General features: G+C 40.9%; 1 protein-coding gene across 2 annotated transcripts; it reads right to left on the bottom strand.

Moving 5' to 3' along the window:
• Positions 1 to 41: 41 nt before the first annotated feature.
• Positions 42 to 23753, bottom strand: slc7a2 (solute carrier family 7 member 2). 2 transcript variants are annotated; one of them, XM_047354285.1, is made up of 12 exons: positions 23478 to 23753; positions 22064 to 22441; positions 21821 to 21976; positions 14624 to 14789; positions 14343 to 14479; positions 14036 to 14258; positions 13134 to 13273; positions 7984 to 8086; positions 6354 to 6559; positions 6090 to 6256; positions 5874 to 5982; positions 42 to 3602 (listed from the first exon to the last, which is right to left on the bottom strand). In XM_047354285.1, the coding sequence occupies exons 2-12, from the start codon at positions 22431 to 22433 to the stop codon at positions 3412 to 3414; spliced, it is 1968 nt and encodes a 655-aa protein (XP_047210241.1). In that variant the 5' UTR covers positions 22434 to 22441; positions 23478 to 23753; the 3' UTR covers positions 42 to 3411. The 2 variants fall into 2 exon arrangements, with proteins under 2 accessions (XP_047210241.1, XP_047210242.1); XM_047354286.1 differs by lacking the exon at positions 13134 to 13273 and adding an exon at positions 12745 to 12881.
• Positions 23754 to 25649: the final 1896 nt, after the last annotated feature.

Raw genomic sequence — 25649 nt, 5'->3', positions numbered from 1 at the left:
TCTTAATGTTTAATGTTAATGCCAAGAAAAGGGAGGCTATAAAAGCATAAATACATGGTTTTTATTTTAATTTTATACATACATTTTAAAATGGATGCCCTTTTTTTGGCTCAAGCAGCTGCCTCCAAAAATGTATGTGCATGTTCCAGTCTGGTTTTAGTTTCTGGGTATCTTTTGTATTTTCTTCTTAAGCATAATGCTGTCTCTCAACATCAAGTCAAAGCTTAAAAAAGTAAAGGCAACACCTCATGCTATATTAGATTAACTCTTAACAGCTTTTTGGGCGTTTACAATTGACCAATATAATTTCACAGTGACAGTTGATCAACCAATGACCATCCCTGATTGATGATGTCATGTTCAACAGATTCTTTTTCAATATAAATGAGCTATAAATGAGTAAAAAGACACAACATCTTGAGATGTGCAGGTTTTTACATTTCTGCCACCAATGACAACTATTTTGATATAAATAATTACTAAAAAAAATCATTCCAAATGTTGTGAAAAGCAGCCCAAACAACCCACCCAAAGCTATCTTTTTCCAGCCCAACATGTTCAAAAGAAGCCCAACTAGAAGGAAACCAGTGCAGTCTGGCAAATTCCACAGTACTATGCAGTTTACCCTCATCCCCAAGAAAACACTAATCAACAACAACAATAAACATGCGCATGCACATAATGTGTACCCATAATGATAGCCCCTTCACATTTCTGCCTGCCCCTTCATATATGCATGCCTAGAACCGGCCCTGGTTTGAACATTTAATATCTTGTCTTTGTAGTGTATTCAATTACATATAGGTTGAACAGGATTTGCAAATCATTGTATTCTGTTTTTTACTTACATTTTACGCAGCATCACAACTTCACTGAAATTAGGATTATAATCACTTTTACCATTAATATTTCTGCTTGCAGTATGCTTGTCTTAGTTGCAGCCTAAACTATTCAGTGAAATAAACTGGATTCTTCAAAGTTGGTCAAAGATTGTTTAGGTGAATATTCACAAATTGATGCCTCTTAAGATGTCCCATAACTAGCACACAAATATAGAGAAGAACGGTATAAACAGAAATTGTATTTTATTATATTTGTGCAGCTGGTAATCGGTTTCCCTACCTTGGTACAATGTGATCACCTGTGAACTCTCGGTGTTAACCTTGTGGTTAGACTTCAATCTGTAGATGTTGATTTTTAGGTTGTTACACAGTTATTCAGAGCACTGAACATACTGTTCAACCAGATCAATAATTACCTAACATTAAATGGCATCAATGTGTCTCACTCCTTATTTAATGTTGTATTTTATCAACATTATGAAATACTGACAGCGCAGGTAAGACCTCCCTAACCACAACAGAAGGCCTTAAAAAGACCAGAAAAAAATTAAGACCTTCATCACTATCCCAAAGAAAGTCTTCAAATCTGTTATGGAGTACATGTGTAATAGCAGATTGAAAATAAAGAGAACATTTCCATCAGGGTCACACTTAACACCTGTATCAAAATAGCACAAAATAACAGACAGGAAGAAAAATACAGCAATTCATTACAGGATAGTCTGAAAAACAAAACCACACATTTCTTTTCATAAAGGGTTTACATCATACTCCTTCTCTGTTTTCTAAATTTCTGATCATAACAGTTCATAGTCCACACAAACTAAAGCAATAATAAAAAAGAGTCAACCTGTGCTTAATAAGACCACAGCTACTGAGATTTTAGCTACGACAGTGAAGATTGAAACTGAATAATTTAAAGTAAAATTATTTTTCAGCTAAGGTTAATCATGACGAAGCTATTTGACAGTTTGTACATACAGTGGATCTCAATAGTGTCCATACCTCTGATAACATAGCAGCATTATGTGATTCCAAAAACGAGACCAAGATCACTGATTTCAAAACTTTTATCACCTTTAGGCTAACTGTACAGTTTAGCAAAAAAACAAACAGGCGGAGAGTGAAAATTTAAAATAAATGCTGCAACAACTTGGTTGCATAAGTTGAAGACCGTTTCAGCACTCAGTCTTCTTTAGATTATGTTGACTCCACATAGTTTCTGTTAGATTGAGTTCAGAACTTTGACTAGACCATTCCAAAGATTTGACTATTCCGCTGGGTAATCAGAAAGTTGTTAATATGGATGTAGGACACATCATGGAGTCCCCAAGATGCTGAAAAATGAATCTCTCTTCATTTTCAGCTTTGCAGCAGACATCTAAATGTTCAGTTTTTCATTTTGTGCCAGATTGACCTTTTGAAATTTTGGATTTAAAGTTGAACTTTGATTTCATCAGACCATGACACATCTTCACACAAGATTCTGGGAGATTTTAGCCCAGCCTGGATGTTTTCTTTGAAATAAAATAATATTATTTAGAAAGTTTTAGAACATGAATTCACTTATTTTTCCTGTTGCAGACAGGCTGGTGTCACATGTAGAAGACACCCAATACTTGTTGGAAAGTCCTGCAGCTCCTAGCAGCCTCTCTGGTCAGATTCTGTCTTGGTGTTGTAGAAACATTTTTTTTACTAATTTCACTGCCCCATTTGTTTTCTAATTATTGTCTTTACTGTGTCATGATGTATTAATAGTATTCTGAACTTCCTGTACCCAACTCCTTGCTAATACTTTTGTACAATAAGATCGCTTCAATCCTTTCTAACCTCTCTGCAAACTATGGCTTTAGCAAGAGGATGCAAATCAGAAGCAATAAAACGGATGACAGCAATGAACTTAAAATCACTGAATGCTAGATTTAAATCAAAAGGGGTTTTAACACAGTATTGGTTTCAAAGTGTCCACAGTAATGCTTTATTATTTTTTACATTTTCCTTCCCAACAGATTTGTTTTTTGCTTAAATTGTACAGGATTTGTCACAATAAAAGGTGGAAAAAGTGTTCACATGATTTTAAACCTGCCAATTTAGTCAACATTTGTAAGTATGTGTATGAGATCCACTGTAGGTCAACAAATGTTAAGGATCGCTTTCTACAGACATTTTGACACACGTTGTATAAAATCATCCAATTATATATATATCACTAGAGAAGGAAATCTCCAGTCCCGCGGGAAGCTGTATTTCTTTGCTGCAGTCCTACACTGACTGCTTTCTTATTTGAAATGAACATCACTCTCCAGTGTGTTACCTGTCCTATATTTCCCTCCATGGTGTCCACAAAGCACTATGGAAACTACAGCTTTGTGGTCCAGTCACCAAGACAAAGCAATTCCTCATCATGTGGCCACTGATACAGAATACTGACACTGCATATGTAGACCGAAGGTGCTAGTGAAATTTGCACACATGTTGTAGCCATATGTACAGGTGCATCGAGGCTTAAGCCGCAGAGGGCTTTGTTGCATGTGCTGCCTCTCGGAGTCTGTAAAACAGTTCATAAACTTTAACACTTGCTGGTTTTAACCAGGCTGATGAAGCCCTCCTGCTCCTTCCCTGCCGCGTTCATCTCGACCTGCTTGTCCTGGGTGGTCTTCATGTTTTGCTGGTTTGCTTTGCTGCTGCTCTGCCCACCTTGACATTGGCGCTGTCGCTCCGTGCTGTGCCATATGCCATAACCAAAATAGATCAAGAAGCCTGCAAAGCGGATGTTTAAAAAGGAGGTATGAGAGAGGAGCTTTACATCATTAATGGAAGTGCAACTGCATTTCCAAAGGATTCAATAATTAAATGTTATATTGGATATAATTTAAAAAGGACCTGTTGAATATAAATAAGCAAGAAGTTCAAACACCTTCAGTGATTAATTAAGAATTTTATTTAATCAAAATACAGTCGGAGAAATAAGTATTAAACACATCAATATTTTGTCAGCGGATTTATTTCTAATTTGGCTGTTGACATAAAATTATCACCATATGTTGGTAACAAAACTGGTAAACCACACATGTAACGAAATCAAAACAAATAAGTCCAGAAATTATATGTAATAAAGTGGAATGACACATGGAATAAGTATTGAACACATGAAGAAAAATAGGCGCAAAATGACATGGAAAAACTCAAGAAAATTTGACAGTATTTAAAAAACAATTATGCTCCCTATCAGTTAAAAGTTATTTCAGCTGATCTTCACTAAAGCCTTGTAAATGTTTTACATTACCAAGGTATTACACAAGAAGTATATAATGATCAGTCAAAGCAAAGAGCTACTTTAGGACTTTTACAAAAATTCTGTCACAAAATATTTGATAGCATTGCTCTCATACATCTTTTTTTAAACTTCTGGATGTTCCAGTTTGAACCTTTGTGGTCATAATCTGGAAGTGGATAGAACATAATTTAAAGTGGTTTTGCACAAGTTTCTGACAAATCAGAAGAAGAATGAATAATCAAAAAGAGTTTATTTAAAGCCAAAGGACACTTTCACTGAGCTTCAGAAAGACCTGGATTTTGCAAGTGCAGTTGTTGATTTTTGGCTCAGTCACTTCACAAAGCTTCACTGCTGAAGAAAAAGCCAGTTCAAGCGTATTTAGAGTTTTAGCACATTTGGCAAGTCAATGAAAGATTAGTCAATAAAACCAGAATTCGGCTCTCTCAATGACCAAAAAGGCGTTTTCAATGATTATTCCTTGTGTCGTTATGCTTTTTACTCATTAGGAATAAATTGTCTGACAAAAAACGTAAACGTGTTCATTGTATATATATATATATATATATATATATATATATATATATATATATATATATATATATATATATATATATATATTGACTTTTATATGAAACCACTTCCTCCCTCTAAGCACGACCTGACCCACACTTCTCTGCTTGGGACAATAATTGTTCTAGGACAATAACTTCCTTCTTCAAAAAATATCCTCTAGACTGGTAACACAGAACCAATCGGGCATAGCATGGCTTAGCACACAACTGAGCATAAGAGACTTGTACGAATTTTGAACTTCATTATATTTTTGCTTTAATGTATTTGATCTCTGTGTTTTATCTTAATGGTTATTTTGTTTGGAGGTAATAGTTGTGTTAAGACTAATCATTCAGTTTGGTGCTGGATGCTATACCTGAATTGCCAGATCCACCATCTTGTTACTCATTCCTTTATTGGAATAGATAGAGTTACACTATCTGGATACCAGAACAGACTGACATCATGATGATGAAGATAAAAATGATGAAGACAATCATTTGGGAACATGATTTGTTGTTCTTGTGTCATACCTGCCTTTATACACAGACATACACACTCTGTCTCACATCTTATACAGCTACTTAAAAGGTATGTAAATTTTATTAGCAATTATTAGCTGTTTGTAGACATTAATTAATATTTCCAAATAACTAGACTGATTTCTATGGGGTCCCCAAAGCTGCTCTATAACAGGCATATCATCAGCTTTTTAATGGCTAAAAGCTGAAAAACTTTGTTAATCCCGACTTAATCTGTTCTACATATTTGCAAATCCCTGCATAATCTTATTTAATTTGGAAACATGGTTTTGGTTTGCTGACCACAGTCAAATGATAAAAATCCTGCCCCATCTGTCATCATTAAGCTAATGGAGTAGTATGTTCAATGAAACACTAAGAAACTTGTGGAGTACTTTGCGTTGGTCTACACATAAAACCTCCACAATACATTGACGTTTTTAGTTAAAACATGACATGATGTGGAAATGTTCAAGGGGTGTGATGACTTTTGCAAGACACTGTAGAAGAACTTGTAATCTATATCAACGTGTCCCACGTGTATTATTCCGCCATCAGCTTTTATAGACACAAAACAAGTTCCTCTGATAAAACTCTCACCAGTTTCAATCCTAAACGATCCTTTGAATATAAGCCCTGCGTCTAGATATAATTCTGGATCATTAGCTGACAGGGACTTACCTGCAGCCATCCAGACAGAGAAACGTATCCAGGTGTCTCCACTCAGCTGAACCATGAGATAAATATTAACAAATATGCTCAGAATAGGCAGGAAAGGCAGGAAGGGTACCTGTGATGGCATAAAGTACGCAGGAGCTGTTAGGTTTCAATGTTCTGATGAAAACATGACCCAATAAAGCAGGACTTGGAGATGAGATAGACCAAGCTGCTATGTACCATGAAGGAGACCTTCTTGGTAGTCTGAGGCTGCCTGCAGACCATGAACACGCAGAAGCTGAAGATAAGGAGACACACGGACAGCAACGCCAAAATCCACACTTCTAAACCAATGACTGAATTAAAATGATAGGTGGTGAGATAGCTGATGACACACACTATCAGCACTGTAGATGGAGAACACAGAGAGATTATTGCAACTTAAACCACTAGAGTCAATCACAAAAAGAATAAGAAAAACATTGTAAACAAGCAGCTGCATACCTAGAACACCAATGGACATGTTGACCACAGAGGACGACTTCTCAGAAGGTGAGAGGGGAGGGTGCAGGACAGTTTGAAGGGTAGCTACTCCACCCTTCAGCATATTCAGGTGGGACTCTGACTCTATCAGCTCTGACTCTTCAGATGATATGTAGTTCTTCTCACCTTTTCCTGGCTGCCGCTCCAGAGCTCCATCTGGCTGGTACCTGGAGGACAAATGCATTACAGTTTCTGCATTAATGAAAGGGTAATTATGTGAAGTTATAATCGGTAGAGGTTTGATTTTAAAAAAATCTTCAAAGTGAAGATATTCCCAAATGGCTGTTAACAGCTAGTAATATAGGCACCCCCAATTCAGCTGATTTTAGCAATTTCACACAACTAGGGACGTCCCTGATTGGTTTTGGGAGTCCAGACCCCCAGCAAGACCCAGGAGCCATGTTTTGAATTGTCCATCTTTCAGAACCATGAAGTTCTTTTCTGTGCACAGCTGGCAAAACATTATTATGGTCCTTGGATGTTATTTACTCAATCCAATCTGAGTTTTCAACTAGTGTGTTTTACTGTTTTGCTGCAGCGGCTCCCTTTCTGCCTGTGCCGTGTGACCTGCTCTGTCTACTGTACTCAGACCTCCATGCTGAAGAAGTTTCTAAACTCTCTGTGTTTCTAAGTTACCTTTTGGTTTGGGATTTTGAGTTTGTGTTAGGTTCTGCTCAGAGCTTGTCCAGTGTTCTGGTTTCGCTTTGTTAGTATCAGTTCAGTAGTATCTGTTCAGCTATTCTCTCTCTTTGGATTCCCTCATTCGTCTCTGCATTTTTAGTCAGTCTCATCTGTTTCTCATCCTAGTAACCACCTTGCCCAGTGTTAGTCCCTGCTTGGTTTAGTCATTCATTGCAGGTTCCCACTGTTGTCAGTCTTCCCTATCTCTATGACTGGTTCCCTATGATGACCCCACTTGGATTTTGTTTCTGCCCTGGTAGGTTTTCATTTACTAAATACCTTTTTTTCATTCACTCTACCTCTTGCCTTCCTGCATTTCGATCCTCCACTCAACACCCACCATCGACTGAAAAAACAGCACCAAACTTAATAGCCTTTTGTGAGAGTGTAGACAGTATATCTGCTAAAATAGCATTTTATGTCATGGGTATGAACAATGTCAGCTTGAATTCTACATACTCAATGGTATTTGAAAGGAAACAATTTGTGATAATAACTTTACAGAAGTTATCCCTTCAAAGGATAACGCCACAGGGCTGCAACATGTGTTCCACAAATATAAAAACAATGTATGTCCTCCAGCAGAAGGATTAAGAAATAGTTGTCACCAGTTTAGCTTTTACATAACAAGGAAGGAGTGGATCCAGATTAAACCAGAAAAGAAACCAGGAAAGCAGGCCCTATGTTTAGCAACTAAAGAAACCTAACTAAACAACTTGCTCCTGCCGCAACTTAATGTTCCTACAATGGGAGCATTCACAGCTCTTACATCACCAATGTGAGGAAATAACACACAGAGTAATCGGGCTTGTGGGCATTTAGAAAACCTGTTAGGGTACTTTCCTAAAGTTGCGCAAATAAGATTTATCTGAAGTGATGCTCGGAATGAGAGAGTTGTTTGTGTGCCCACCTGAGAAGGAGTACACAAACAGCAACCAGGGAGTAGGCCAGCAGAGTTCCAATAGACATCATGTCGACCAGGGCTTTAAGGTCAAACAAGAAGGCCATGATGGCTGTGGAGAGCAAAATACTTATATCAAGAGCAAATCCTAAAGAAAACCTTACAAACAAACACAACACTTACTGAGAATGATTACATTTGAAAAACACGTTCATGCGCCGACATACAGTCATTTCACATACAGGGGTTGGACAATGAAACTGAAACACCTGGTTTTAGACCACAATAATTTATTTGTATGGTATAGGGCCTCCTTTTGCGGCCAATACATCGTCAATTCCTCTTGGGAATGACATATACAAGTCCTGCACAGTGGTCAGAGGGATTTTAAGCCATTCTTCTTGCAGGTTAGTGGCCAGGTCACTACGTGATACTGGTGGAGGAAAACGTTTCCTGACTCGCTCCTCCAAAACACCCGAAGTGGCTCAATAATATTTAGATCTGGTGACTGTGCAGACCATGGGAGATGTTCAACTTCACTTTCATGTTCATCAAACCAATCTTTCACCAGTCTTGCTGTGTGTATTGGTGCATTGTCATTCTGATACACAGAACCACCTTCAGGATACAGTGTTTGAACCATTGGATGCACATGGTCCTCAAGAATGGTTCGGTAGTCTTTGGCAGTGACGTGCCCATGTAGCACAAGTATTGGGCCAAGGGAATGCCATGATATGGCAGCCCAAACCATCACTGATCCACCCCCATGCTTCACTCTGGGCATGCAACAGTCTGGGTGGTACGCTTCTTTGGGGCTTCTCCACACCGTAACTCTCCCGGATGTGGGGAAAACAGTAAAGGTGGACTCATCAGAGAACAATACATGTTTCACATTGTCCACAGCCCAAGATTTGCACTCCTTGCACCATTGAAACCGACGTTAGTCATTGGCATGAGTGACCAAAGGTTTGGCTATAGCAGCCCGGCCGTGTATATTGACCCTGTGGAGCTCCTGACGGACAGTTCTGGTGGAAACAGGAGAGTTGAGGTGCACATTTAATTCTGCCGTGATTTGGGCAGCCGTGGTTTTATGTTTTTGGATACAATCCGGGTTAGCACCCGAACATTCCTTTCAGACAGCTTCCTCTTGCGTCCACAGTTAATCCTGTTGGATGTGGTTCATCCTTCTTGGTGGTATGCTGACATTACCCTGGATACCGTGGCTCTTGATACATCACAAAGACTTGCTGTCTTGGTCACAGATGCGCCAGCAAGACGTGCACCAACAATTGGTCCTCTTTTGAACTCTGGTATATAACCCATAATGTTGTGTGCATTTCAATATTTTGAGCAGAACTGTGCTCTTACCCTGCTAATTGAACCTTCATACTCTGCTCTTACTGGTGCAATGTGCAATCAATGAAGTCTGGCTACCAGGCTGGTCCAATTTAGCCATGAAACCTCCCACACTAAAATGACAGGTGTTTCAGTTTCATTGTCCAACCCCTGTAGAGGCTCTTGCAAACAATAATAGAAAAGCTCTTTACTTCAGATGAACAAACAATTGGCAGTCCACAGATGCAAATTAGATGTCAAGCAACAAAGTTTCATAAAAATGCAGCTTAAACATTTTTCTGTTCCAAGACAGCTTCGATCATTTCCATATCGAGCTTTGATGACAGATAATTGGTGGTGTTGATGTCTTGTATCTTAGCATCATACAGCATCATGGCTAACACAAGGTAAAAGGGGAGTTTGTGTTCGGTAAGGGCCTCCCTGCTATTCTGGGGTTCCCAGATAGTTCTGTAAATGCTTGTTTGTAGCACTTTTTTTAAGCACATTGGATAAACAGAGTTAAACCAATGAAATTATTTTTATGTTGATTACAACAGCTCAGGCTTCCCTATATTCACACACATCAGCCAATGATTTAGGTAGAGGTGTTCAACTGTGGCAAAAACTCAATGAATTTAAACATCTAGATATGGTAGAGCAACTTTAGGATGCGATGAAACAGGAGATTTGCATCATGGATGAAAATCTGGTGCAACTGCATAATGTTATCATGTTAATATGGACCAAAATGTTGCCTCGTTGAATCTACAGCAGCAAGAATTATGTAAGTTCAGAATGCAAAAGAGGTTAAAACCAGACACTAGCATGGTGTACCTAAGAAAATGGCCATTGAGCTAGCATATACAGTACATTATATATAATAAAAACAATTAAACAAGTTTTGATTATTTTATACAAAAATAAAAAATGATAAAGCATGGACATTACATGAGGGGGGTTAGTGCGGTGTAGTGACTGGTGGACTGGTGGACTTCTAAATACATTTCGCTTAGGGCCTCATGGAACCTTGAGTCAGCTTTGGACACGAGTATGGAGCAGATCTCAGCAGCAGAGTTTAAAACAGACAGCGGTATGTTTGCCATCCCTTTCAACATTTTGTTAAAACAAAATGGAAAAAAACAACAAAAAAAGCCCTGCAGCTTGTTGCTGTCAGGTGTTCAGTGCATATGGCTTGTATGTGTGCTTTCCCCCCTCCTCCTCCTCCTCTCAGCTTTTACATCTGCCAGCCTCTTCATCAGGTCATTCACCCTGTAAGTCTCAGCTTTAATGTCTGAGCACATTGTGTAACTATGTGCTGAACACCTGCAGCCTAAGCAGAAAGGCTATAGAAGTAGATATCTTGTACAAGCACAATAATCCACAAAGGCCAAACTGTTAAAGTGAGCTTTACCACATTATTGCATAAGATGATAAATACCAGTGTGAGTTTGAGTTTTATTATCAGTCTAGGAGGACACAGTAGAAGGACATTGTGAGAACCTCTGTGGTCGTGCCATTAGCAGTGTGGCTTGCTACTTTGTTGATTCTAGACTCTAGAGGGTTTTAGACCGAAGATGGGGAAAGTGGTGCTGTGCTCTGAAACGAATTATAGTACATACCCTACATAACGACCATGTCAGACTGTGCCGGACAGCACCTTGGTGAGTCTGTTGCTCTGGTACAGGCAAAGTAAATTTTGATTACCTTTAACTGCTGTGCACTAGGATGTTAACTGGCCCAGCCAATAAAACCAAGATATTGTGGAAGTGTTCTAAACAAGTTGAAATTAGACGGTCAAAATTCTGACTTGGAAACTCACAAATGTTTCTCACAATCCTTAATCTCCTAATCCAGTTTGGCTGCCACACACATAAAACATGGTGCTTGCTGCAGGATTAAACTGTGTATTTGTACTTGTGTCAATGTGTATTCAATTAAATCAGTCACATACTGAAATTACTGTACAACTATTACTGAACTTTTTTTATGCTTGAATGTATGCGATGCAGAGAAGCACACCATTAGCAGATTGTGCTTCACACAGTTGTCAGCCGTCGTCACCAGTGAACCTTGGTGGATGTTGTTTTTGGTTTGAAAAGCCTTCATAGTTCCACATTTCCAAAAACAAGCTTGTTTTGAAGCCACTTACTGTTCAAGCAGCACACATTTAAATTAAATTGATTTAAATTGCCCTTATGTCTTACTCTGTTTGCTTGCCAACTGGTTGACTGTGAGTGATGCCAGGAAAAAAAGACTTTTCTGTCCTACCCTCACTGAAATAAAATATTGCAGTTTGCTAAACGCCACATGGAGCTCAACTGGTAATTATTTTGGACAGATGAGACCTAAATTCCCCCTTTCAGCATCAAATACTCTAGGTATATCAGACTTTAATAAAAGATGCATATGTGGACATATGGTAAATGGGACTGAACTTATATAGCGCTTTTCTAGTCAGACAGACCACTCAAAGCACTTTACACAAGAGCCACATTCACCCAATCGCACTCACTAACGTTCACACATTCATACAACGAAACGCAGATCGGTAGGCAACTTGAGGTTAAGTGCCTTGCCCAGGAGCACATCGACATATGGCAGGAGGAAGCTGGAATCGAACCCACAACCTTCTGATTGCAAGACGACTACTCTTCCTACTGAGCCATGGAATTCATGGCGACATATACAATTACTAGATTTATTAAAGGATCTCTTTCGTTTCCAAAGGCGGTGGTAACAATGTTCCTAGCAGAGCATGATCATTAACCTTTGGAAATACCAGGAAATTAAAAAAAAAAACTGACAATGCTCATCATCAGGTCTCTCAGGAGGGTAATGATCCAAAAGATAATGGGCAAACAGAAATTGTTTATGGACCTTTCTTAATGGCCATTGTTTATAATGTATCAGATCCGTTCGCTCCAATTCAAGGTTGAATTTCTCTGAACTGTCAGTGGGACATTATCCTACTAGAATAAAAGAGCAATTTATTTTATGCATTTTACACACCTTCATAATGGGTGGTAATAGATGGGGAGGGCATAGTATTTAATTAATTATGATCAGATTTATTATCAAATTATGCAATTTTTAAACCAAAGTTAGTTTTGGAGTCAAAATCACCTCAGAAATATTGCATCATTTTTAGCTGGTGACTTCCTACTATCAGATTATCTTTCATTATCTTTCAATAAGAAATGAAGAGTCAGCTGGACTTGTGGACCTGTGGGGTTGACATTTATATTGGTTTTATAGAGCATTCCTCTTGCTGAATGTAATAGCTCTTTCATATGCTTTGGAAACACCACATCCGAATTCATGCAGTCACCACCACCAGCTGATCAAGAGCACAGAGAAAAACATGAAATAAGAAAGGAGCCCAGAAAAGTCCAAGATACAACCCAGTGACAGGCGAGTCCTGGTCCAGGAGCTTACCCGCTGTGGTACCTGCTGCCATGGTGGCAGCCACGGGCGACTGGCGCTTACTCACTTTGGACATAAATTTGAACAGAATGCCATCTCGTGCCATGGCAAAGAGAATGCGCGGAAGAGGGAACATGGAGCCCAACAGGCTAGGGAGAAGAGGGTTCATGTTTAAGTTGAGAACATTCTGGGAGAAAAAACATGACACCTGCACAACTGTGAAAGAAAAACATCCAATACTCAGATACATTCCAACAGATCTTTTTCTAAATCAACAATTTAAGCAACTTCAATGAAATAACTGACTAAATCATCTTTTTTGACTCCATTCTTTCTTTCACAATTGATTGGTGGAGACACATTAACTGAGTCATTTCCCTTGCATGATCCCCGGCTCTCACCTGCAACTACACCGGAGCACATAGTGGCAATAACTGGGGTCTTCGTCTTAGGATTGATTCGGGCTAAGGCTTTGAAAAGCACCCCATCCTCTGCCATAGCATAGATTACACGAGGCATGGGGAAAATGGAGCCCAGCAGACTGCATGAGACAGCAGAGACATGCAACACCAACACGTTAGTGACAAGCCCTCAACCCAGACACACAATCACAAATGGACAGGAGCATCGTAAAAGCTTCAGAGAATCATGAAAGCCTAAAATGTCTTTCTTTCCTGTCTGTCATGTCATTCTTGTAATCTATTCTTCAGAGGAAAACTCTGTACATGGATCTTTTAGGAATGTGTCTCCAATGGATTTCAGGTGATTTTCATGAGACCTAGTGTGTAAACAGTAACTTTATGCAAACAAAAGTGCATTAAAGTACTTTCACAAGGCACATTGTATAAATTATATATATATAGATTATAAGGTCCATTTGCAGGCACAGACTTGAACCAAACTGAGCTGATTCAAGACCCTGCTGATTCAAATCAATGAAAATTGTGATGCAACTGGAATAATGACATCCACTGATACTGCTCATTCTGATACTGACAGAAAAGAAAGACAACATCTGGGACACAACTATGTATATCTGAGACAGACTGAGACTTGCTCAGCAGCTCTCAGCACAAAAACATGCTGGGGCCTCAAACATGGAGAGAATTAAGCAATGCACCCACCACAGAACATTAAGCAACATGAATCAATCCAATTAAAAGACACAGACAGAGATTGGCAGTCAAAGTAGTTGACTGAATCTCATCTGCCATTATCACCAAGAAGTTACAGTCAAAATTATAACCCATTTAAACACTTTTAATAACTGTGTTATAATCTTTTATTTAAACCAAAGACTTACCTTGTAGAAAGGGCACATAGTGAACCCACAGCAACCACATATTTGGCAGGCCCCCAGCCCACATAATCAAAGGCCATAGGCAGTGGGCTCTTCTCATCCAGCAGATAATAGGGCATCATCAGGGTGAGTGCAGCAGAGACACCAAAGTATGCCAGAAAACACACAGTCAGTGACACCACAATGCCTATGGGGATGGCCCTCTGGGGGTTCTTCACTTCTTCTCCTGTTGCACACAGAGAAGTGAACATAGATGTGCTGGTACAATGCAAGCTGCAATGGCTCAATACCTGCTGGATCAAGGAATCACCTGTTGTTGCAATGCAGTCAAATCCAACAAAAGCATAGAAGCAGGTGGCAGCTCCAGCTAATGTCCCGCTGAATCCGTAGGGCATGAAGCCACCGACGCCATAATCACTGCTCACATTGGCCGTCACCGACAAGTTCCTGAAACATGTATATGGCCATTTCATATAGACTGAGACCAGCACTTACCTGCACATTTAAACATGTCTCTGCCCATGATGGTATGGTTCACCAGCATGATAGCCTTTACTCAACTACTGAACTGGTATCATTTTAATCCTTTACCTTGTGACTATTGTGACATTGACAAGGGATTCTTCAGTTATCTTCCAGTTGTAAGTTTCTCCTTTGACAAAGCCAGAAATGATGACAAACAAGAGCACCAGCACATTGATTGAAGTGAAGACCTTGTTGACCCAGGCTGATTCCTTTACTCCGAAAGACAGGAGCCCTGAATGAGAGCAAACATGGATGAGTGTAAAACAGAACTTTATGAAAGCTTTAGTTGAGCTAAAATGCAGTTTGCAGCCTTTTTAGAGCCAAAGCAGACCAAACTGTTCAGAGCCTTTAAGGGGACAGTTCAGGATTTTTTAAAGCGAGGTTCTTTTGAAAGGCTATAGGTAGTTAATTTTTTTGTAAGCATGTCCATTTAGGATAAATCCAAATTAGTTGAGCTGGTAGGCTGAAGCCAGCAGGGTTGCCACATGTACCTTAAAAAGTGGAACTGTCCCATACAGTATTTGACAATAATATAGGATTTGTTGCAGGGTGCTTGTAGTTTTCAATACAAGCAAAACTAGGTAAGCATCCTTTATTTTTTAGATTGAAATGTGGCAACCCCAGCTAATGTCTAGTATGAGATGGCAACAATGTGGGCTTTTACTGTTTTGAAACAACTGCAGCCTCAAAAACGTCATAGTGATTCATGCAAATGCTATTAAATAAACCTTTAAACCAAAGTCTTGTTTGCATGGGTGCTTATTTACAGAGAACCCCATGGTTAAATATGAGGCTGTGCGGCTCCAATGAATGAAACACCAACTGAAAACAGAACATGTATGTTGTTTTTCCTGTCAGAGTAACTGCATGATAGAAAAGTGAAGGGAATTGGTATGAATGGCTCAAATCTTGTACTGATTTAGGTGAATGCTAATTTATTGATTTGTACACTGATTTTCTTTTAGGTATTCACTCTGATCAGTGATACTTACCATGCTGTGTTCTCAGTGCTTGTTTCACATGGTGAGGTTACTGGTGACACTCCACCCTTCTGCCTCCATTTGCCATGTTAATTATGTTTGGCTTCTCTATAAATAACTCTCTAATGCAATGCAAACATGAAGATGATTAATTATTTTATACAGTATTACCCATAACTATGCTATGGAGTTTTTGAGATGGGAGCTATTTTAAGATGGCAGACGTCCACTTTCATTTTGTTGTTAGCTTCAGCCTCTAGGAACAACTGACCTAGATTAATACTAAACGAAGAAAGACACCAACCACATTTTGTGCTGCAGGTAAAATATCAACTGCTTATAACCCTTTTTCCAGTACTTGACGTTTTCTGAACTATCCCTTTAAGACCAGCAGACCAGACTAAGATGTAAGCAGCTCAGGATGAACGTTGCTCCAGAACCCGCCTACATACACTTGGTTGTGCTTACACTTTCGTTACACACCTGGAACATACAGGGGTTGGACAATGAAACTGAAACACCTGGTTTTAGACCACAATAATTTATTTGTATGGTGAAGGGCTTCCTTTTGTGGCCAATACAGTGTCAATTCGTCTTGGGAATGACATATACAAGTCCTGCACAGTGGTCAGAGGGATTTTAAGCCATTCTTCTTGCAGGATAGTGGCCAGGTCACTACGTGATACTGGTGGAGGAAAACGTTTCCTGACTCGCTCCTCCAAAACACCCCAAAGCGGTTCAATAATATTTAGATCTGGTGACTGTGCAGGCCATGGGAGATGTTCCACTTCCCTTTCATGTTCATCAAACCAATCTTTCACCAGTCTTGCTGTGTGTATTGGTGCATTGTCATCCTGATACACGGCACCGCCTTCAGGATACAATGTTTGAACCATTGGATGCACATGGTCCTCAAGAATGGTTCGGTAGTCTTTGGCAGTGACGCGCCCATCTAGCACAAGTATTGGGCCAAGGGAATGCCATGATATGGCAGCCCAAACCATCACTGATCCACCCCCATGCTTCACTTTGGGCATGCAACAGTCTGGGTGGTACGCTTCTTTGGGGCTTCTCCACACCGTAACTCTCCCGGATGTGGGGAAAACAGTAAAGGTGGACTCATCAGAGAACAATACATGTTTCACATTGTCCACAGCCCAAGATTTGCGCTCCTTGCACCATTGAAACCGATGTTTGTCATTGGCATGAGTGACCAAAGGTTTTGGCTATAGCAGCCCGGCCGTGTATATTGACCCTGTGGAGCTCCTGACGGACAGTTCTGGTGGAAACTGGAGAGTTGAGGTGCCCATTTAATTCTGCCGTGATTTGGGCAGCCGTGGTTTTATGTTTTTTGGATACAATCCGGGTTAGCACCTGAACATCCCTTTCAGACAGCTTCCTCTTGCGTCCACAGTTAATCCAGTTGGATGTGGTTCATCCTTCTTGGTGGTATGCTGACATTACCCTGGATATTGTGGCTCTTCATACATCACAAAGACTTGCTGTCTTGGTCACAGATGCGCCAGCAAGACGTGCACCAACAATTTGTCCTCTTTTGAACTCTGGTATGTCACCCATAATGTTGTGTGCATTTCAATATTTTGAGCAAAACTGTGCTCTTACCCTGCTAATTGAACCTTCACACTCTGCTCTTACTGGTGCAATGTGCAATCAATAAAGACTGGCTACCAGGCTGGTCCAATTTAGCCATGATACCTCCCACACTAAAATGACAGGTGTTTCAGTTTCATTGTCCAACCCCTGTACATATTACTAGATTATAATCCTTAATATTAAATAGGAAGGAATATCACCTGTGAAAAGCTATTTATGTTGTCAACAAAGGCCAACAAAGAAGACAGTCACTGTGTGGCCCAGGGACGCAGCCTCTGTGTTCCAGGACTGTTTTCAGGTCAAAGACTGGCAGGTCTTCATAGAGGCTGCTATTTATGAGGGGCAGGTGGACCTGGAGTTCACCTCCTCCATACTAGGCTTCATCTCCAAGTGTGCTGATGATGTCACCACCACCAGGACAGTAACTTGCTATCCGAACCAGAAACCCTGGCTGAATGCTGAGGTGAGGGCTCTGCTGAAAGCTAGGGATGCTGGGTTCTGGACAGGAAGGCATCAGCACTCAGAGAGGCGAGGAAGGGACTGACTGCAGGCATCGCAAGGGCCGAAGCCACATATGCCCAGAATTCAGGGTCACTTTACCACCCGGCGCATCTGAAGGGGCATCAAGTGCATCACAGACTTCAACACCAGGGATACACAATGCCCCAGGGACTCCTGCTTGCGAGAAGCACTCAACAGGTTCTATGCCCTCTTTGAGGACTCTGACACGCCCCCCCTCCCAGCACCAGACTTACTTACACCACCACCCAGTGACATGCCCTTCAGTGTGACCACAGCAGACGTGAGGAAGACCCTCCAGGAAATCAACCCCTGCAAGGCTGCAACATCCCAGGGCGGGTACTGAGGGACTGCTGTCTGAGGTGTTGGTGGACATCTTCAACACCTCACTGTCACTGGCATCTGTCCCCATCTGCTTAAAGACTGCTACTACTGCCCCCTGTCCCCCAAGTGATCCACAGTGGCATGCTTAAATAACTACCCTCCTGTAGCCCTAATCCCAGCAGTCATGAAGTGCTTCGAGAGGCTGGTCATGACTCATATCAAGGACTCCATCTACATCACTGTGAACCCCATTAATACGCCTACAGGAAGAACCGCTTCACTGACGACACCATCTCATCGGTGGTCCACACAGCTCACACCCATCTGGAGAGTAGTAAATTGTACATCCATCTACTCTTCCTGGATTTCTCCACTGTCTCCAATACCATCATCCCACGGACTCTAGTGCAGAAGTTCCTTTCTCTTGGACTGAGTCCCACACTGGGGAACTGGGTCATGGACTTCCTGACCATCAGACGTCAGACTGTTAGCATTCACCACACCATTTCCTCATCCATCACCCTCAGCACTGGCTTGCCCCAGGGATGTTTGTTGAGCGCCGTCCTGTTCACTCTTCTGATGTATAACTGCTCAGTGAGACATCAGAGCTGTCATATAGTGAAGTTCGCAGACAACATGGCATTAGTGGGACTATTCACAAATTGTGATGTATCCTAATACAGAGAGGAGGTGGGACACCTGGTGCAGTGGTGCAGAGAAAACAACCTCTGCATCGGTGTGAAGAGGACTAAGGAAATGGTGGTGGATTTCAGATAGGAGGAGCAGCTGTGGAAGTGGTCCCCAGCTTCAGGTGCCTGGGTGTGCACATATCCAATGACCTCACATGGAGGGCCAACACTTCCGGTCTGGTCAGAAAGACTCACCAGTATCTCTACTTCCTAAGGAAACTGAGGAATGCTGAACTTGAGATCTCAGTCCTGAAGATCTTTACCACTGTGTGGTGGAGTGTGTCTTCTCCACCTCCATCACCGTATGAAACGGTAGCTGCACTGCTGCTGAGAGGAAGGCTCTGCTGAGGGTGGCAAAGGCTGCACAGAGGACTGTGGGGAGCAGTCTTCCCACCACCTCGGACCTCTACACATCACAATGCAGGGGGAGGGCCCTCCGCATCATGAAGGACTCCACCCATCCCACACACAGACTGTTTCAAGCCCTTCCCTCAGGCAGGCTGCTGAGGATCATTCAGAGCAAGACCACCAGGCTGAGAAACAGCTTTTTCCCTGAAGCTGTCAGACTGCTGAACTCGAGCAACGCTCCGTAGACTCTTTCACAACACACTGACCTGCACTAAACAATTCACCCACCAAAGGTGCAATATTTCATTCACTTATAGGTGCGATATTAAGGACTACCTCGTGCTTTACATGTGTATTTAGTACTTTGCAAGGTTAATTTCAGCTTCACTATTTAACTGTGTGTGTATATAGATATATTTGCTCTTCCCTGTATATATTTTTACTGATTGCTATTTATTGTTAGATTTAGCTTTGCTTGCTATACTTAGTTTTCCTTTTATTATTATGCTTCTTAACTGGGACCTAAGTCCGAATTTGGTACCTTAACATGTAAATGTGGTATGACAATACAAATTATTGAATCCTTGACCCCTTCTACAAAACTTAACAGCCATCTCTCACAAACTGCTTTTACAATCGCAGTTATTCAGATATTTAAATAGCAAGCTGTGTTACAAAAGGTTTTGGCTGAGCAGGAACCTAACCTGATCAGGGACAACAGTAGCATGGAAAGGTCCATTCATCCATCCATTCCTTATATGTCAACAAAAAATTCAAACACTGTGCACAGATAACAATCAATCAACTAATTCCAAGATATTCCTGATCTTAATTGGTTATTTTTGCTAAAAACATGGTGTTCTCAGGCCAAAAGGCACTACAGTATCTCCAGCAAGTTCTGGGTCTACCCAGTGATTTTCCCTCTAGCAGGACATCCCATGAAAACTTCCAAAGGCATCTCTATCAGATTTCCTGACCACTCAGCTAACTCTGTTCAGAAAAGCCAAGTTTATGTGAAATTACGTTAAAACTAAACTAAATATCAATGTAAGTAACAGTGTGTAAGTGTGGTGGTGGGGGTGGGGGGTTAAATAATCTGATCCAAAACAAATCTTTTTTTGGTGGATTGCTATCAATCTTAACAAATGAAAACTATTCATAAATTCTTACATTTTATTTCTCAAAAAGGGAACTGGGATATGTTTACATTGTTTGCTAAAATGTTTATGCAGAATTTCTACTTCCTCAATCCACATAAAGATGAAACACTGGTAGATTGTCTTTGATGCTTTGTAGAACTATCTTGCATTGCAGTTGCAAGTCTTTTGGTGCATATCTCCACCACCTTTGCGGATCTAGAGACTTATATTTTTGTCCATTCTTCTATACAAAATACATCAAACTCTGTCAGATTAAATAGGAAGCATCTGGGAACATCAATTGCCAAATATATTCAGTTGGATTTAGATCTGGACTTTGAGTCATTCTAACACATGGTTATGCATTGAACAAAAGCATATCATTATATTTTTGGCTGTATTTTTAAGGGTTGTTGTCCTGCTGGGAGGGCAACCTCCACCTAAATCTCAAATCACTTGCAGCATCTAAAACGTTTTATTCGGGGTTTGCCATGTGTTAAACCTCGTCTATCTTCTCTGATCAACATTAATCAGTTTTCCTGTCCCTGCTGAAGAAATCCCCACAGCATGATGCCACCACAATGTTTCACAATGGGCAGGGAGAGTTCAGGGTGAGCAGCTTCAGTTTATCACCACACATAGTATTTGCATGTAGTCCAAAAGGTAGTTTTTTGTTCCCAACTGACCAGAGCACCTTTCATATTTTTGCAATTGTCCCCTTTATGCCTTTGGCAAACTAAGATCGGAATTCTTATGGCTCTTCTTTGAAAAAAGATTGGGGGAAAACACTACTAATAGTTGCCCTGTGATGGACTGGCAACCTGTCCAGGTGTACCCCGCCTTCTGGCCATAGACTGCTGGAGATAGGTACCAGCTTTCCCGTGACCCACTATGGAAGAATTGGTAGAAAATGACTGACTGACTGACTACTAATAGTTGTCATATTCTCCCACATGAGCTCTGGATCCCTGTAACTCATCCAAAGCAACCGTGTACCTGACAGCTTCTCTGATTAATGCCATCCTCACTCATCGTGTTGGTTGAGGTTGACAGCCATGTCTTGGTAGGCTTGAAGTTGTGCCATGCTCTCCATTTTTGGATGATGAACTGAACAGTGCTCAAAGAGATCTCCAAAGCTTGGGATGTTGTTTCTTAACCTAACTGCATAAAAACTTGACTAAAACATTCTCCCTGACCTGTCTGCTGTGTTTCTTGGTCTTCATGTTGCTGTTTGTTCTCTAATGTTCTCTAACAAACACCTGAAGCCTTCACATAACAGCTGGATTCATACTGAGATTAAATTACAAACAAGTGAAATTAATTTACTAACAAGGTGGCTCCCATAGGCAGTTTGCTGCACTGGATTTTATCTCGGTCTTATAAAAAAGATGGAAAACCATGTATCATTTTTTGTTCAAGGGAATTATAGATTTTCAAAGGGCACAGTATGAACATGACTAACAGTACTGTGCATACTGCATGTTCATTGCTTGTTGTCTCACACTGTACTGCCAGTTTCTTATTAAATTATGCCAGGTTTGGGTCATGAGTTATGCTTTAGTGATTCTGATTTCCATTCCTTCACTGAAGCCTCTGTATGAGCACATTCACAGGAATTTCAGGATGATCAGCCAGTATTGATGTGCTTACCAGAGAGCAGCAGAATGAGGCACACAGCAAAGAAGTCAGGATATGCAGCCAAACCAGGAGAGTTCATGCTGAAGTATGTTTTACAGAAAACCTCAATGTGTCCTCCTATCATCTCATCAAATGTGCCACTCCAAGCTCTGGCAACTGAGGAGGTACCTGATAAAAGAAATCAAAGTTCAGACTCCATGAAGACCTGCTCTTTTCTTAAAAATAAAATGTCACGTAATATTGTCGATAACTCACCAATGACATATGAGAGGATTAAGTTCCAGCCAGTAATGAAGGCCCAGATCTCCCCTACTGTCACATAACTGTAGAGATAAGCAGAGCCAGTCTTAGGGACACGGGCCCCAAACTCAGCATAGCATAGGCCGGCCATGACGGAGGCCAGGGCAGCGATGAGGAAGGAGATGATGATGCTAGGGCCAGAGTTTCCCTTGGCCACCTCTCCGGCTAACACATAGACACCAGCCCCCAGGGTGCTGCCCACCCCCAGGGCAATGAGGTCTACGGTTCCCAGGCAGCGGCACAGCTTGGAGTCCTCCAGGCTGTTCATGTCGACCACTTTCCTGCGCACCAAGGAGCGGCTGAACGACAGAACTTGCCTCAGCATGTTGTCACCTGTTGGCAGATAGAAAGAATGAAGAGAATATTAAAGATACCTGTTCTATGGGTGTTTTAATTGGTTTGATGAAGGGTGTATTCTGTCTGAGGCCCTGCTAAGTGCATAATACCCCACAGTGCAAGCCACTGAGAGAATCAAAATAAGCTTGCAGATACCAGTCATAAATAGATCAATATTATAACACTTGATAGAAAGAGCCAGAACTACAAACAAAAAGGTTGGGCATTTGGGAGCAGTTTGATTCAGCTCCATCTGTTTTGCATTTCCACCTCTTACAGCTCGTTCTATTGAAACTTGTTGAAAAGTGAGTTACATAACATGTGAACTCAAAGGGATGTTAACCCTACACACTATGACGTGCGCTTCAGGAGTGCTGCCAAGTCCCAGAGTTGGTAAAGTTCATACTCTAAGGGTCTCTTTCGACTATTGTTTGGGGTCATGGTGTAGATCTAAGCACTCAAAGAGCTGCTTTCATAAAATGACAGAGTGAAACATTTCAGCAGCTCATTGTTCCAATTAAATATGAAGCGAAAACTGAAAATTCCTCATTTGATGTCACTGACTTGCAAATTAAAATGCCTTTTTCCATTTATGCAGGCTGCCTTGATATTTACATTGTTACAGGATTATAAATCAGGTTTGTTGAATTTATGGAACTAACCATCCTGACCACAAATTAACTCTGACCACCATCTAGATGTGCTTTGATCTTCTTTATTTTGTGGATTTTCACTCCCAGCAAAACAAGGTTGAGCTGTGGCTGCTCATTAACATATTAATATTGGTAAGTACTCCAGAACTACAGTGCATCAAAGCAAAGATAGGGAAAATTAATTAATGTTTTGGCAGGAAAGAATTCATCTTTGCAAAAATAACTGAAATTATATTGATTTTCATCTTTAAAAATATTGTTCTGAAATCCTCTGCAGATCTTTTCTTAATTTCCAGAAACAAAACAAGTGGTAGATTGTTACTAAATAAAAGCATAAAAGCATTTACAATCTTTTTTTTATATTAGAAACCTACACCTACCTTAGATCAACACCGTCTGAAAGCTACAGGTTCCAAGTTCAGGAACAGAAAGGGCTGTGTAAAGTGGCACAACTTTCCTTCCCCAGGTGAGATCAGCTGCACACGGCGCACAGGTACAAGTCAGACAGCTTCTTCTGATCTAATGAGCCACCGCCTCAAGCCACCACCAGCGTGCTGAAGACTATGCAAGAACATTAACTGTGCAGAACAGCAGTTTTACTCCTCCTGTCTTTAGAGTTTCTTCATCACAGGATCTGCCCTCGCCTTGCGCCTAAAATGAATTTACAGTGCAACACAACCGGGGGAGTGACATACCCAGAGCAAACGGGGGAGGAAGGGAGGCTGGGAGCAAGGGGCAATGGGCGGGGGGGAAATTTTACCTCTGTGGCTGTGGTTTAGAGGAGTGAACCTCCAGAAGGGCAACATTGCACCATAAGCTTCTCTACTGGGATCATACAGAAAGGAATGGGGGCAAAAAAGGGAGGGTGAGGATCTTATTTTGGAAAAACAATTCCTAATGCATAAACAGATCCCAGCTGTCTAGATGCTCACTGACTGCTGATAAATGACTGGGTAACTTTCACTGACAAACAGTGAGGCAGACACTGTTTACACACTGCTGCCCACAAGACCGCTGCTAAAAGCCTGGGTGCTGATTGGTCAATGAAGGGTGGAGAGTGCTGGGCTGGAGGGCCGAGGGTTTATAGAAAAGGGGAGGGGGGGGTTAAGTCCTCTTAATGGAAGACAGGTATTGCTCAATGTACCTTGAGCTATTGGACCTATGAGCATAATAAAATCAATAGCAGTCCTCACCAAAAATCCTGGCATCTTCACACTGAACTGAAAAGTTTTTTCTATCAAACACAGCTCTGTGAAAAACTTCTGACGAAACCAGTTTGAACCAGCTTAAGACCTCAGTGAGAATGCAGCAGCTGGCCTCAGGAAACACGGCTCACCCCGCAGACCAGAGACTCCACAGCTTGACAACAGCCACCTTGCCTTGGGTTTGTACATCTACACAGGCAGCCAAATATCGTGAACAATTACCCACCAAGCCTTGGCTGCTGTAGCTGACTATCTGACCTGCATGATGGTGGCGAAGCAAATGCCTTCCTTAGTGGAGGACTAACAAAAGAAAACAACTGTAAGGTTCTAAAATTATACTTGAAATAACGCTGCATTTTTAAAGAGAGAATTGATAATTCCATTAGTTCTTTATATAAAATAGTCTTAAAAGTCTACTTTTCCTTATAGTGAAAGAGTAAAGCATGAGTGTGCATTCTACACATGCAGTCTGCACTGTAACCATGGCAGGGATGGAAAGGAGTCAACTGGCTGGCAGTATTTCAATGTTGACACGCGCTAATCATGTGAAGCCAATTGAATGCATTTGGCCTCCAATGGCTGAGTGAGCCTGGTTCAAAAACGCCAACAGATTGAGTGGTGTTTGTCTTGCAGACACTAGGACTGCTCGCTCCAGTTAACACTGTTATCACCAGGAAATGTTAGAGTGAACCACCTAGCGAGTCCAGATAATGAAGCATGATCGGCCTTTGGATCGGGATGCTGCCAAGGCCTCGATGCTATGAAAACATAATGGATTCACTGAAAATTATAGTGCATCTAGTTTCTATGGTCTTTCTTAGAGACATCATTTTACATAAACATTTACTCTGGTGGGAAATAATTATCTGATCTGTTGAATTTAAAAGTTTGCTCATTTACAAAGAAACATGGACGTAGACAAGACCCATCCACCCACCCAGCCATCTGTACACAGATTACAAACAATCAACTAATCATTCAATTATATTCCTGATCTTAATAGGTTATTTCTCCAGTGTTATGCAAAAAACATTTATTCCCCTTAAATATTTTCACATTTCATCACATTCTACATGTTTTTTATTGAGATTTTATGTGATAACCAAACTACTGCATAATTGTCAAGTGGAAGAAAAGTGACACATGGTTTTTGAAATTGTTTACAAAAGCTAAATTCTGAAAAGTGTGGAATGCATTTCGTAATAGCTCCTTTCAAACCTTATTCTACTCAAAGCTGTGGGTCTTTTGGGGAATATCTCTATCAAGCTTAGTTGTTTGCCCCTTCCTCTTTGCAAAATTGCTCAAACTCTTTCAGATTTGATGAACAGTTTCCATGAACCTTACTTT

The sequence above is a fragment of the Girardinichthys multiradiatus genome, chromosome 23, assembly GCF_021462225.1.
Source record: "Girardinichthys multiradiatus isolate DD_20200921_A chromosome 23, DD_fGirMul_XY1, whole genome shotgun sequence".
NCBI classification, from domain to species: domain Eukaryota; kingdom Metazoa; phylum Chordata; class Actinopteri; order Cyprinodontiformes; family Goodeidae; genus Girardinichthys; species Girardinichthys multiradiatus.
The sequence above is the reverse complement of the archived record's forward strand: the minus strand, read 5'-3'. Positions and strand labels throughout refer to the sequence as shown.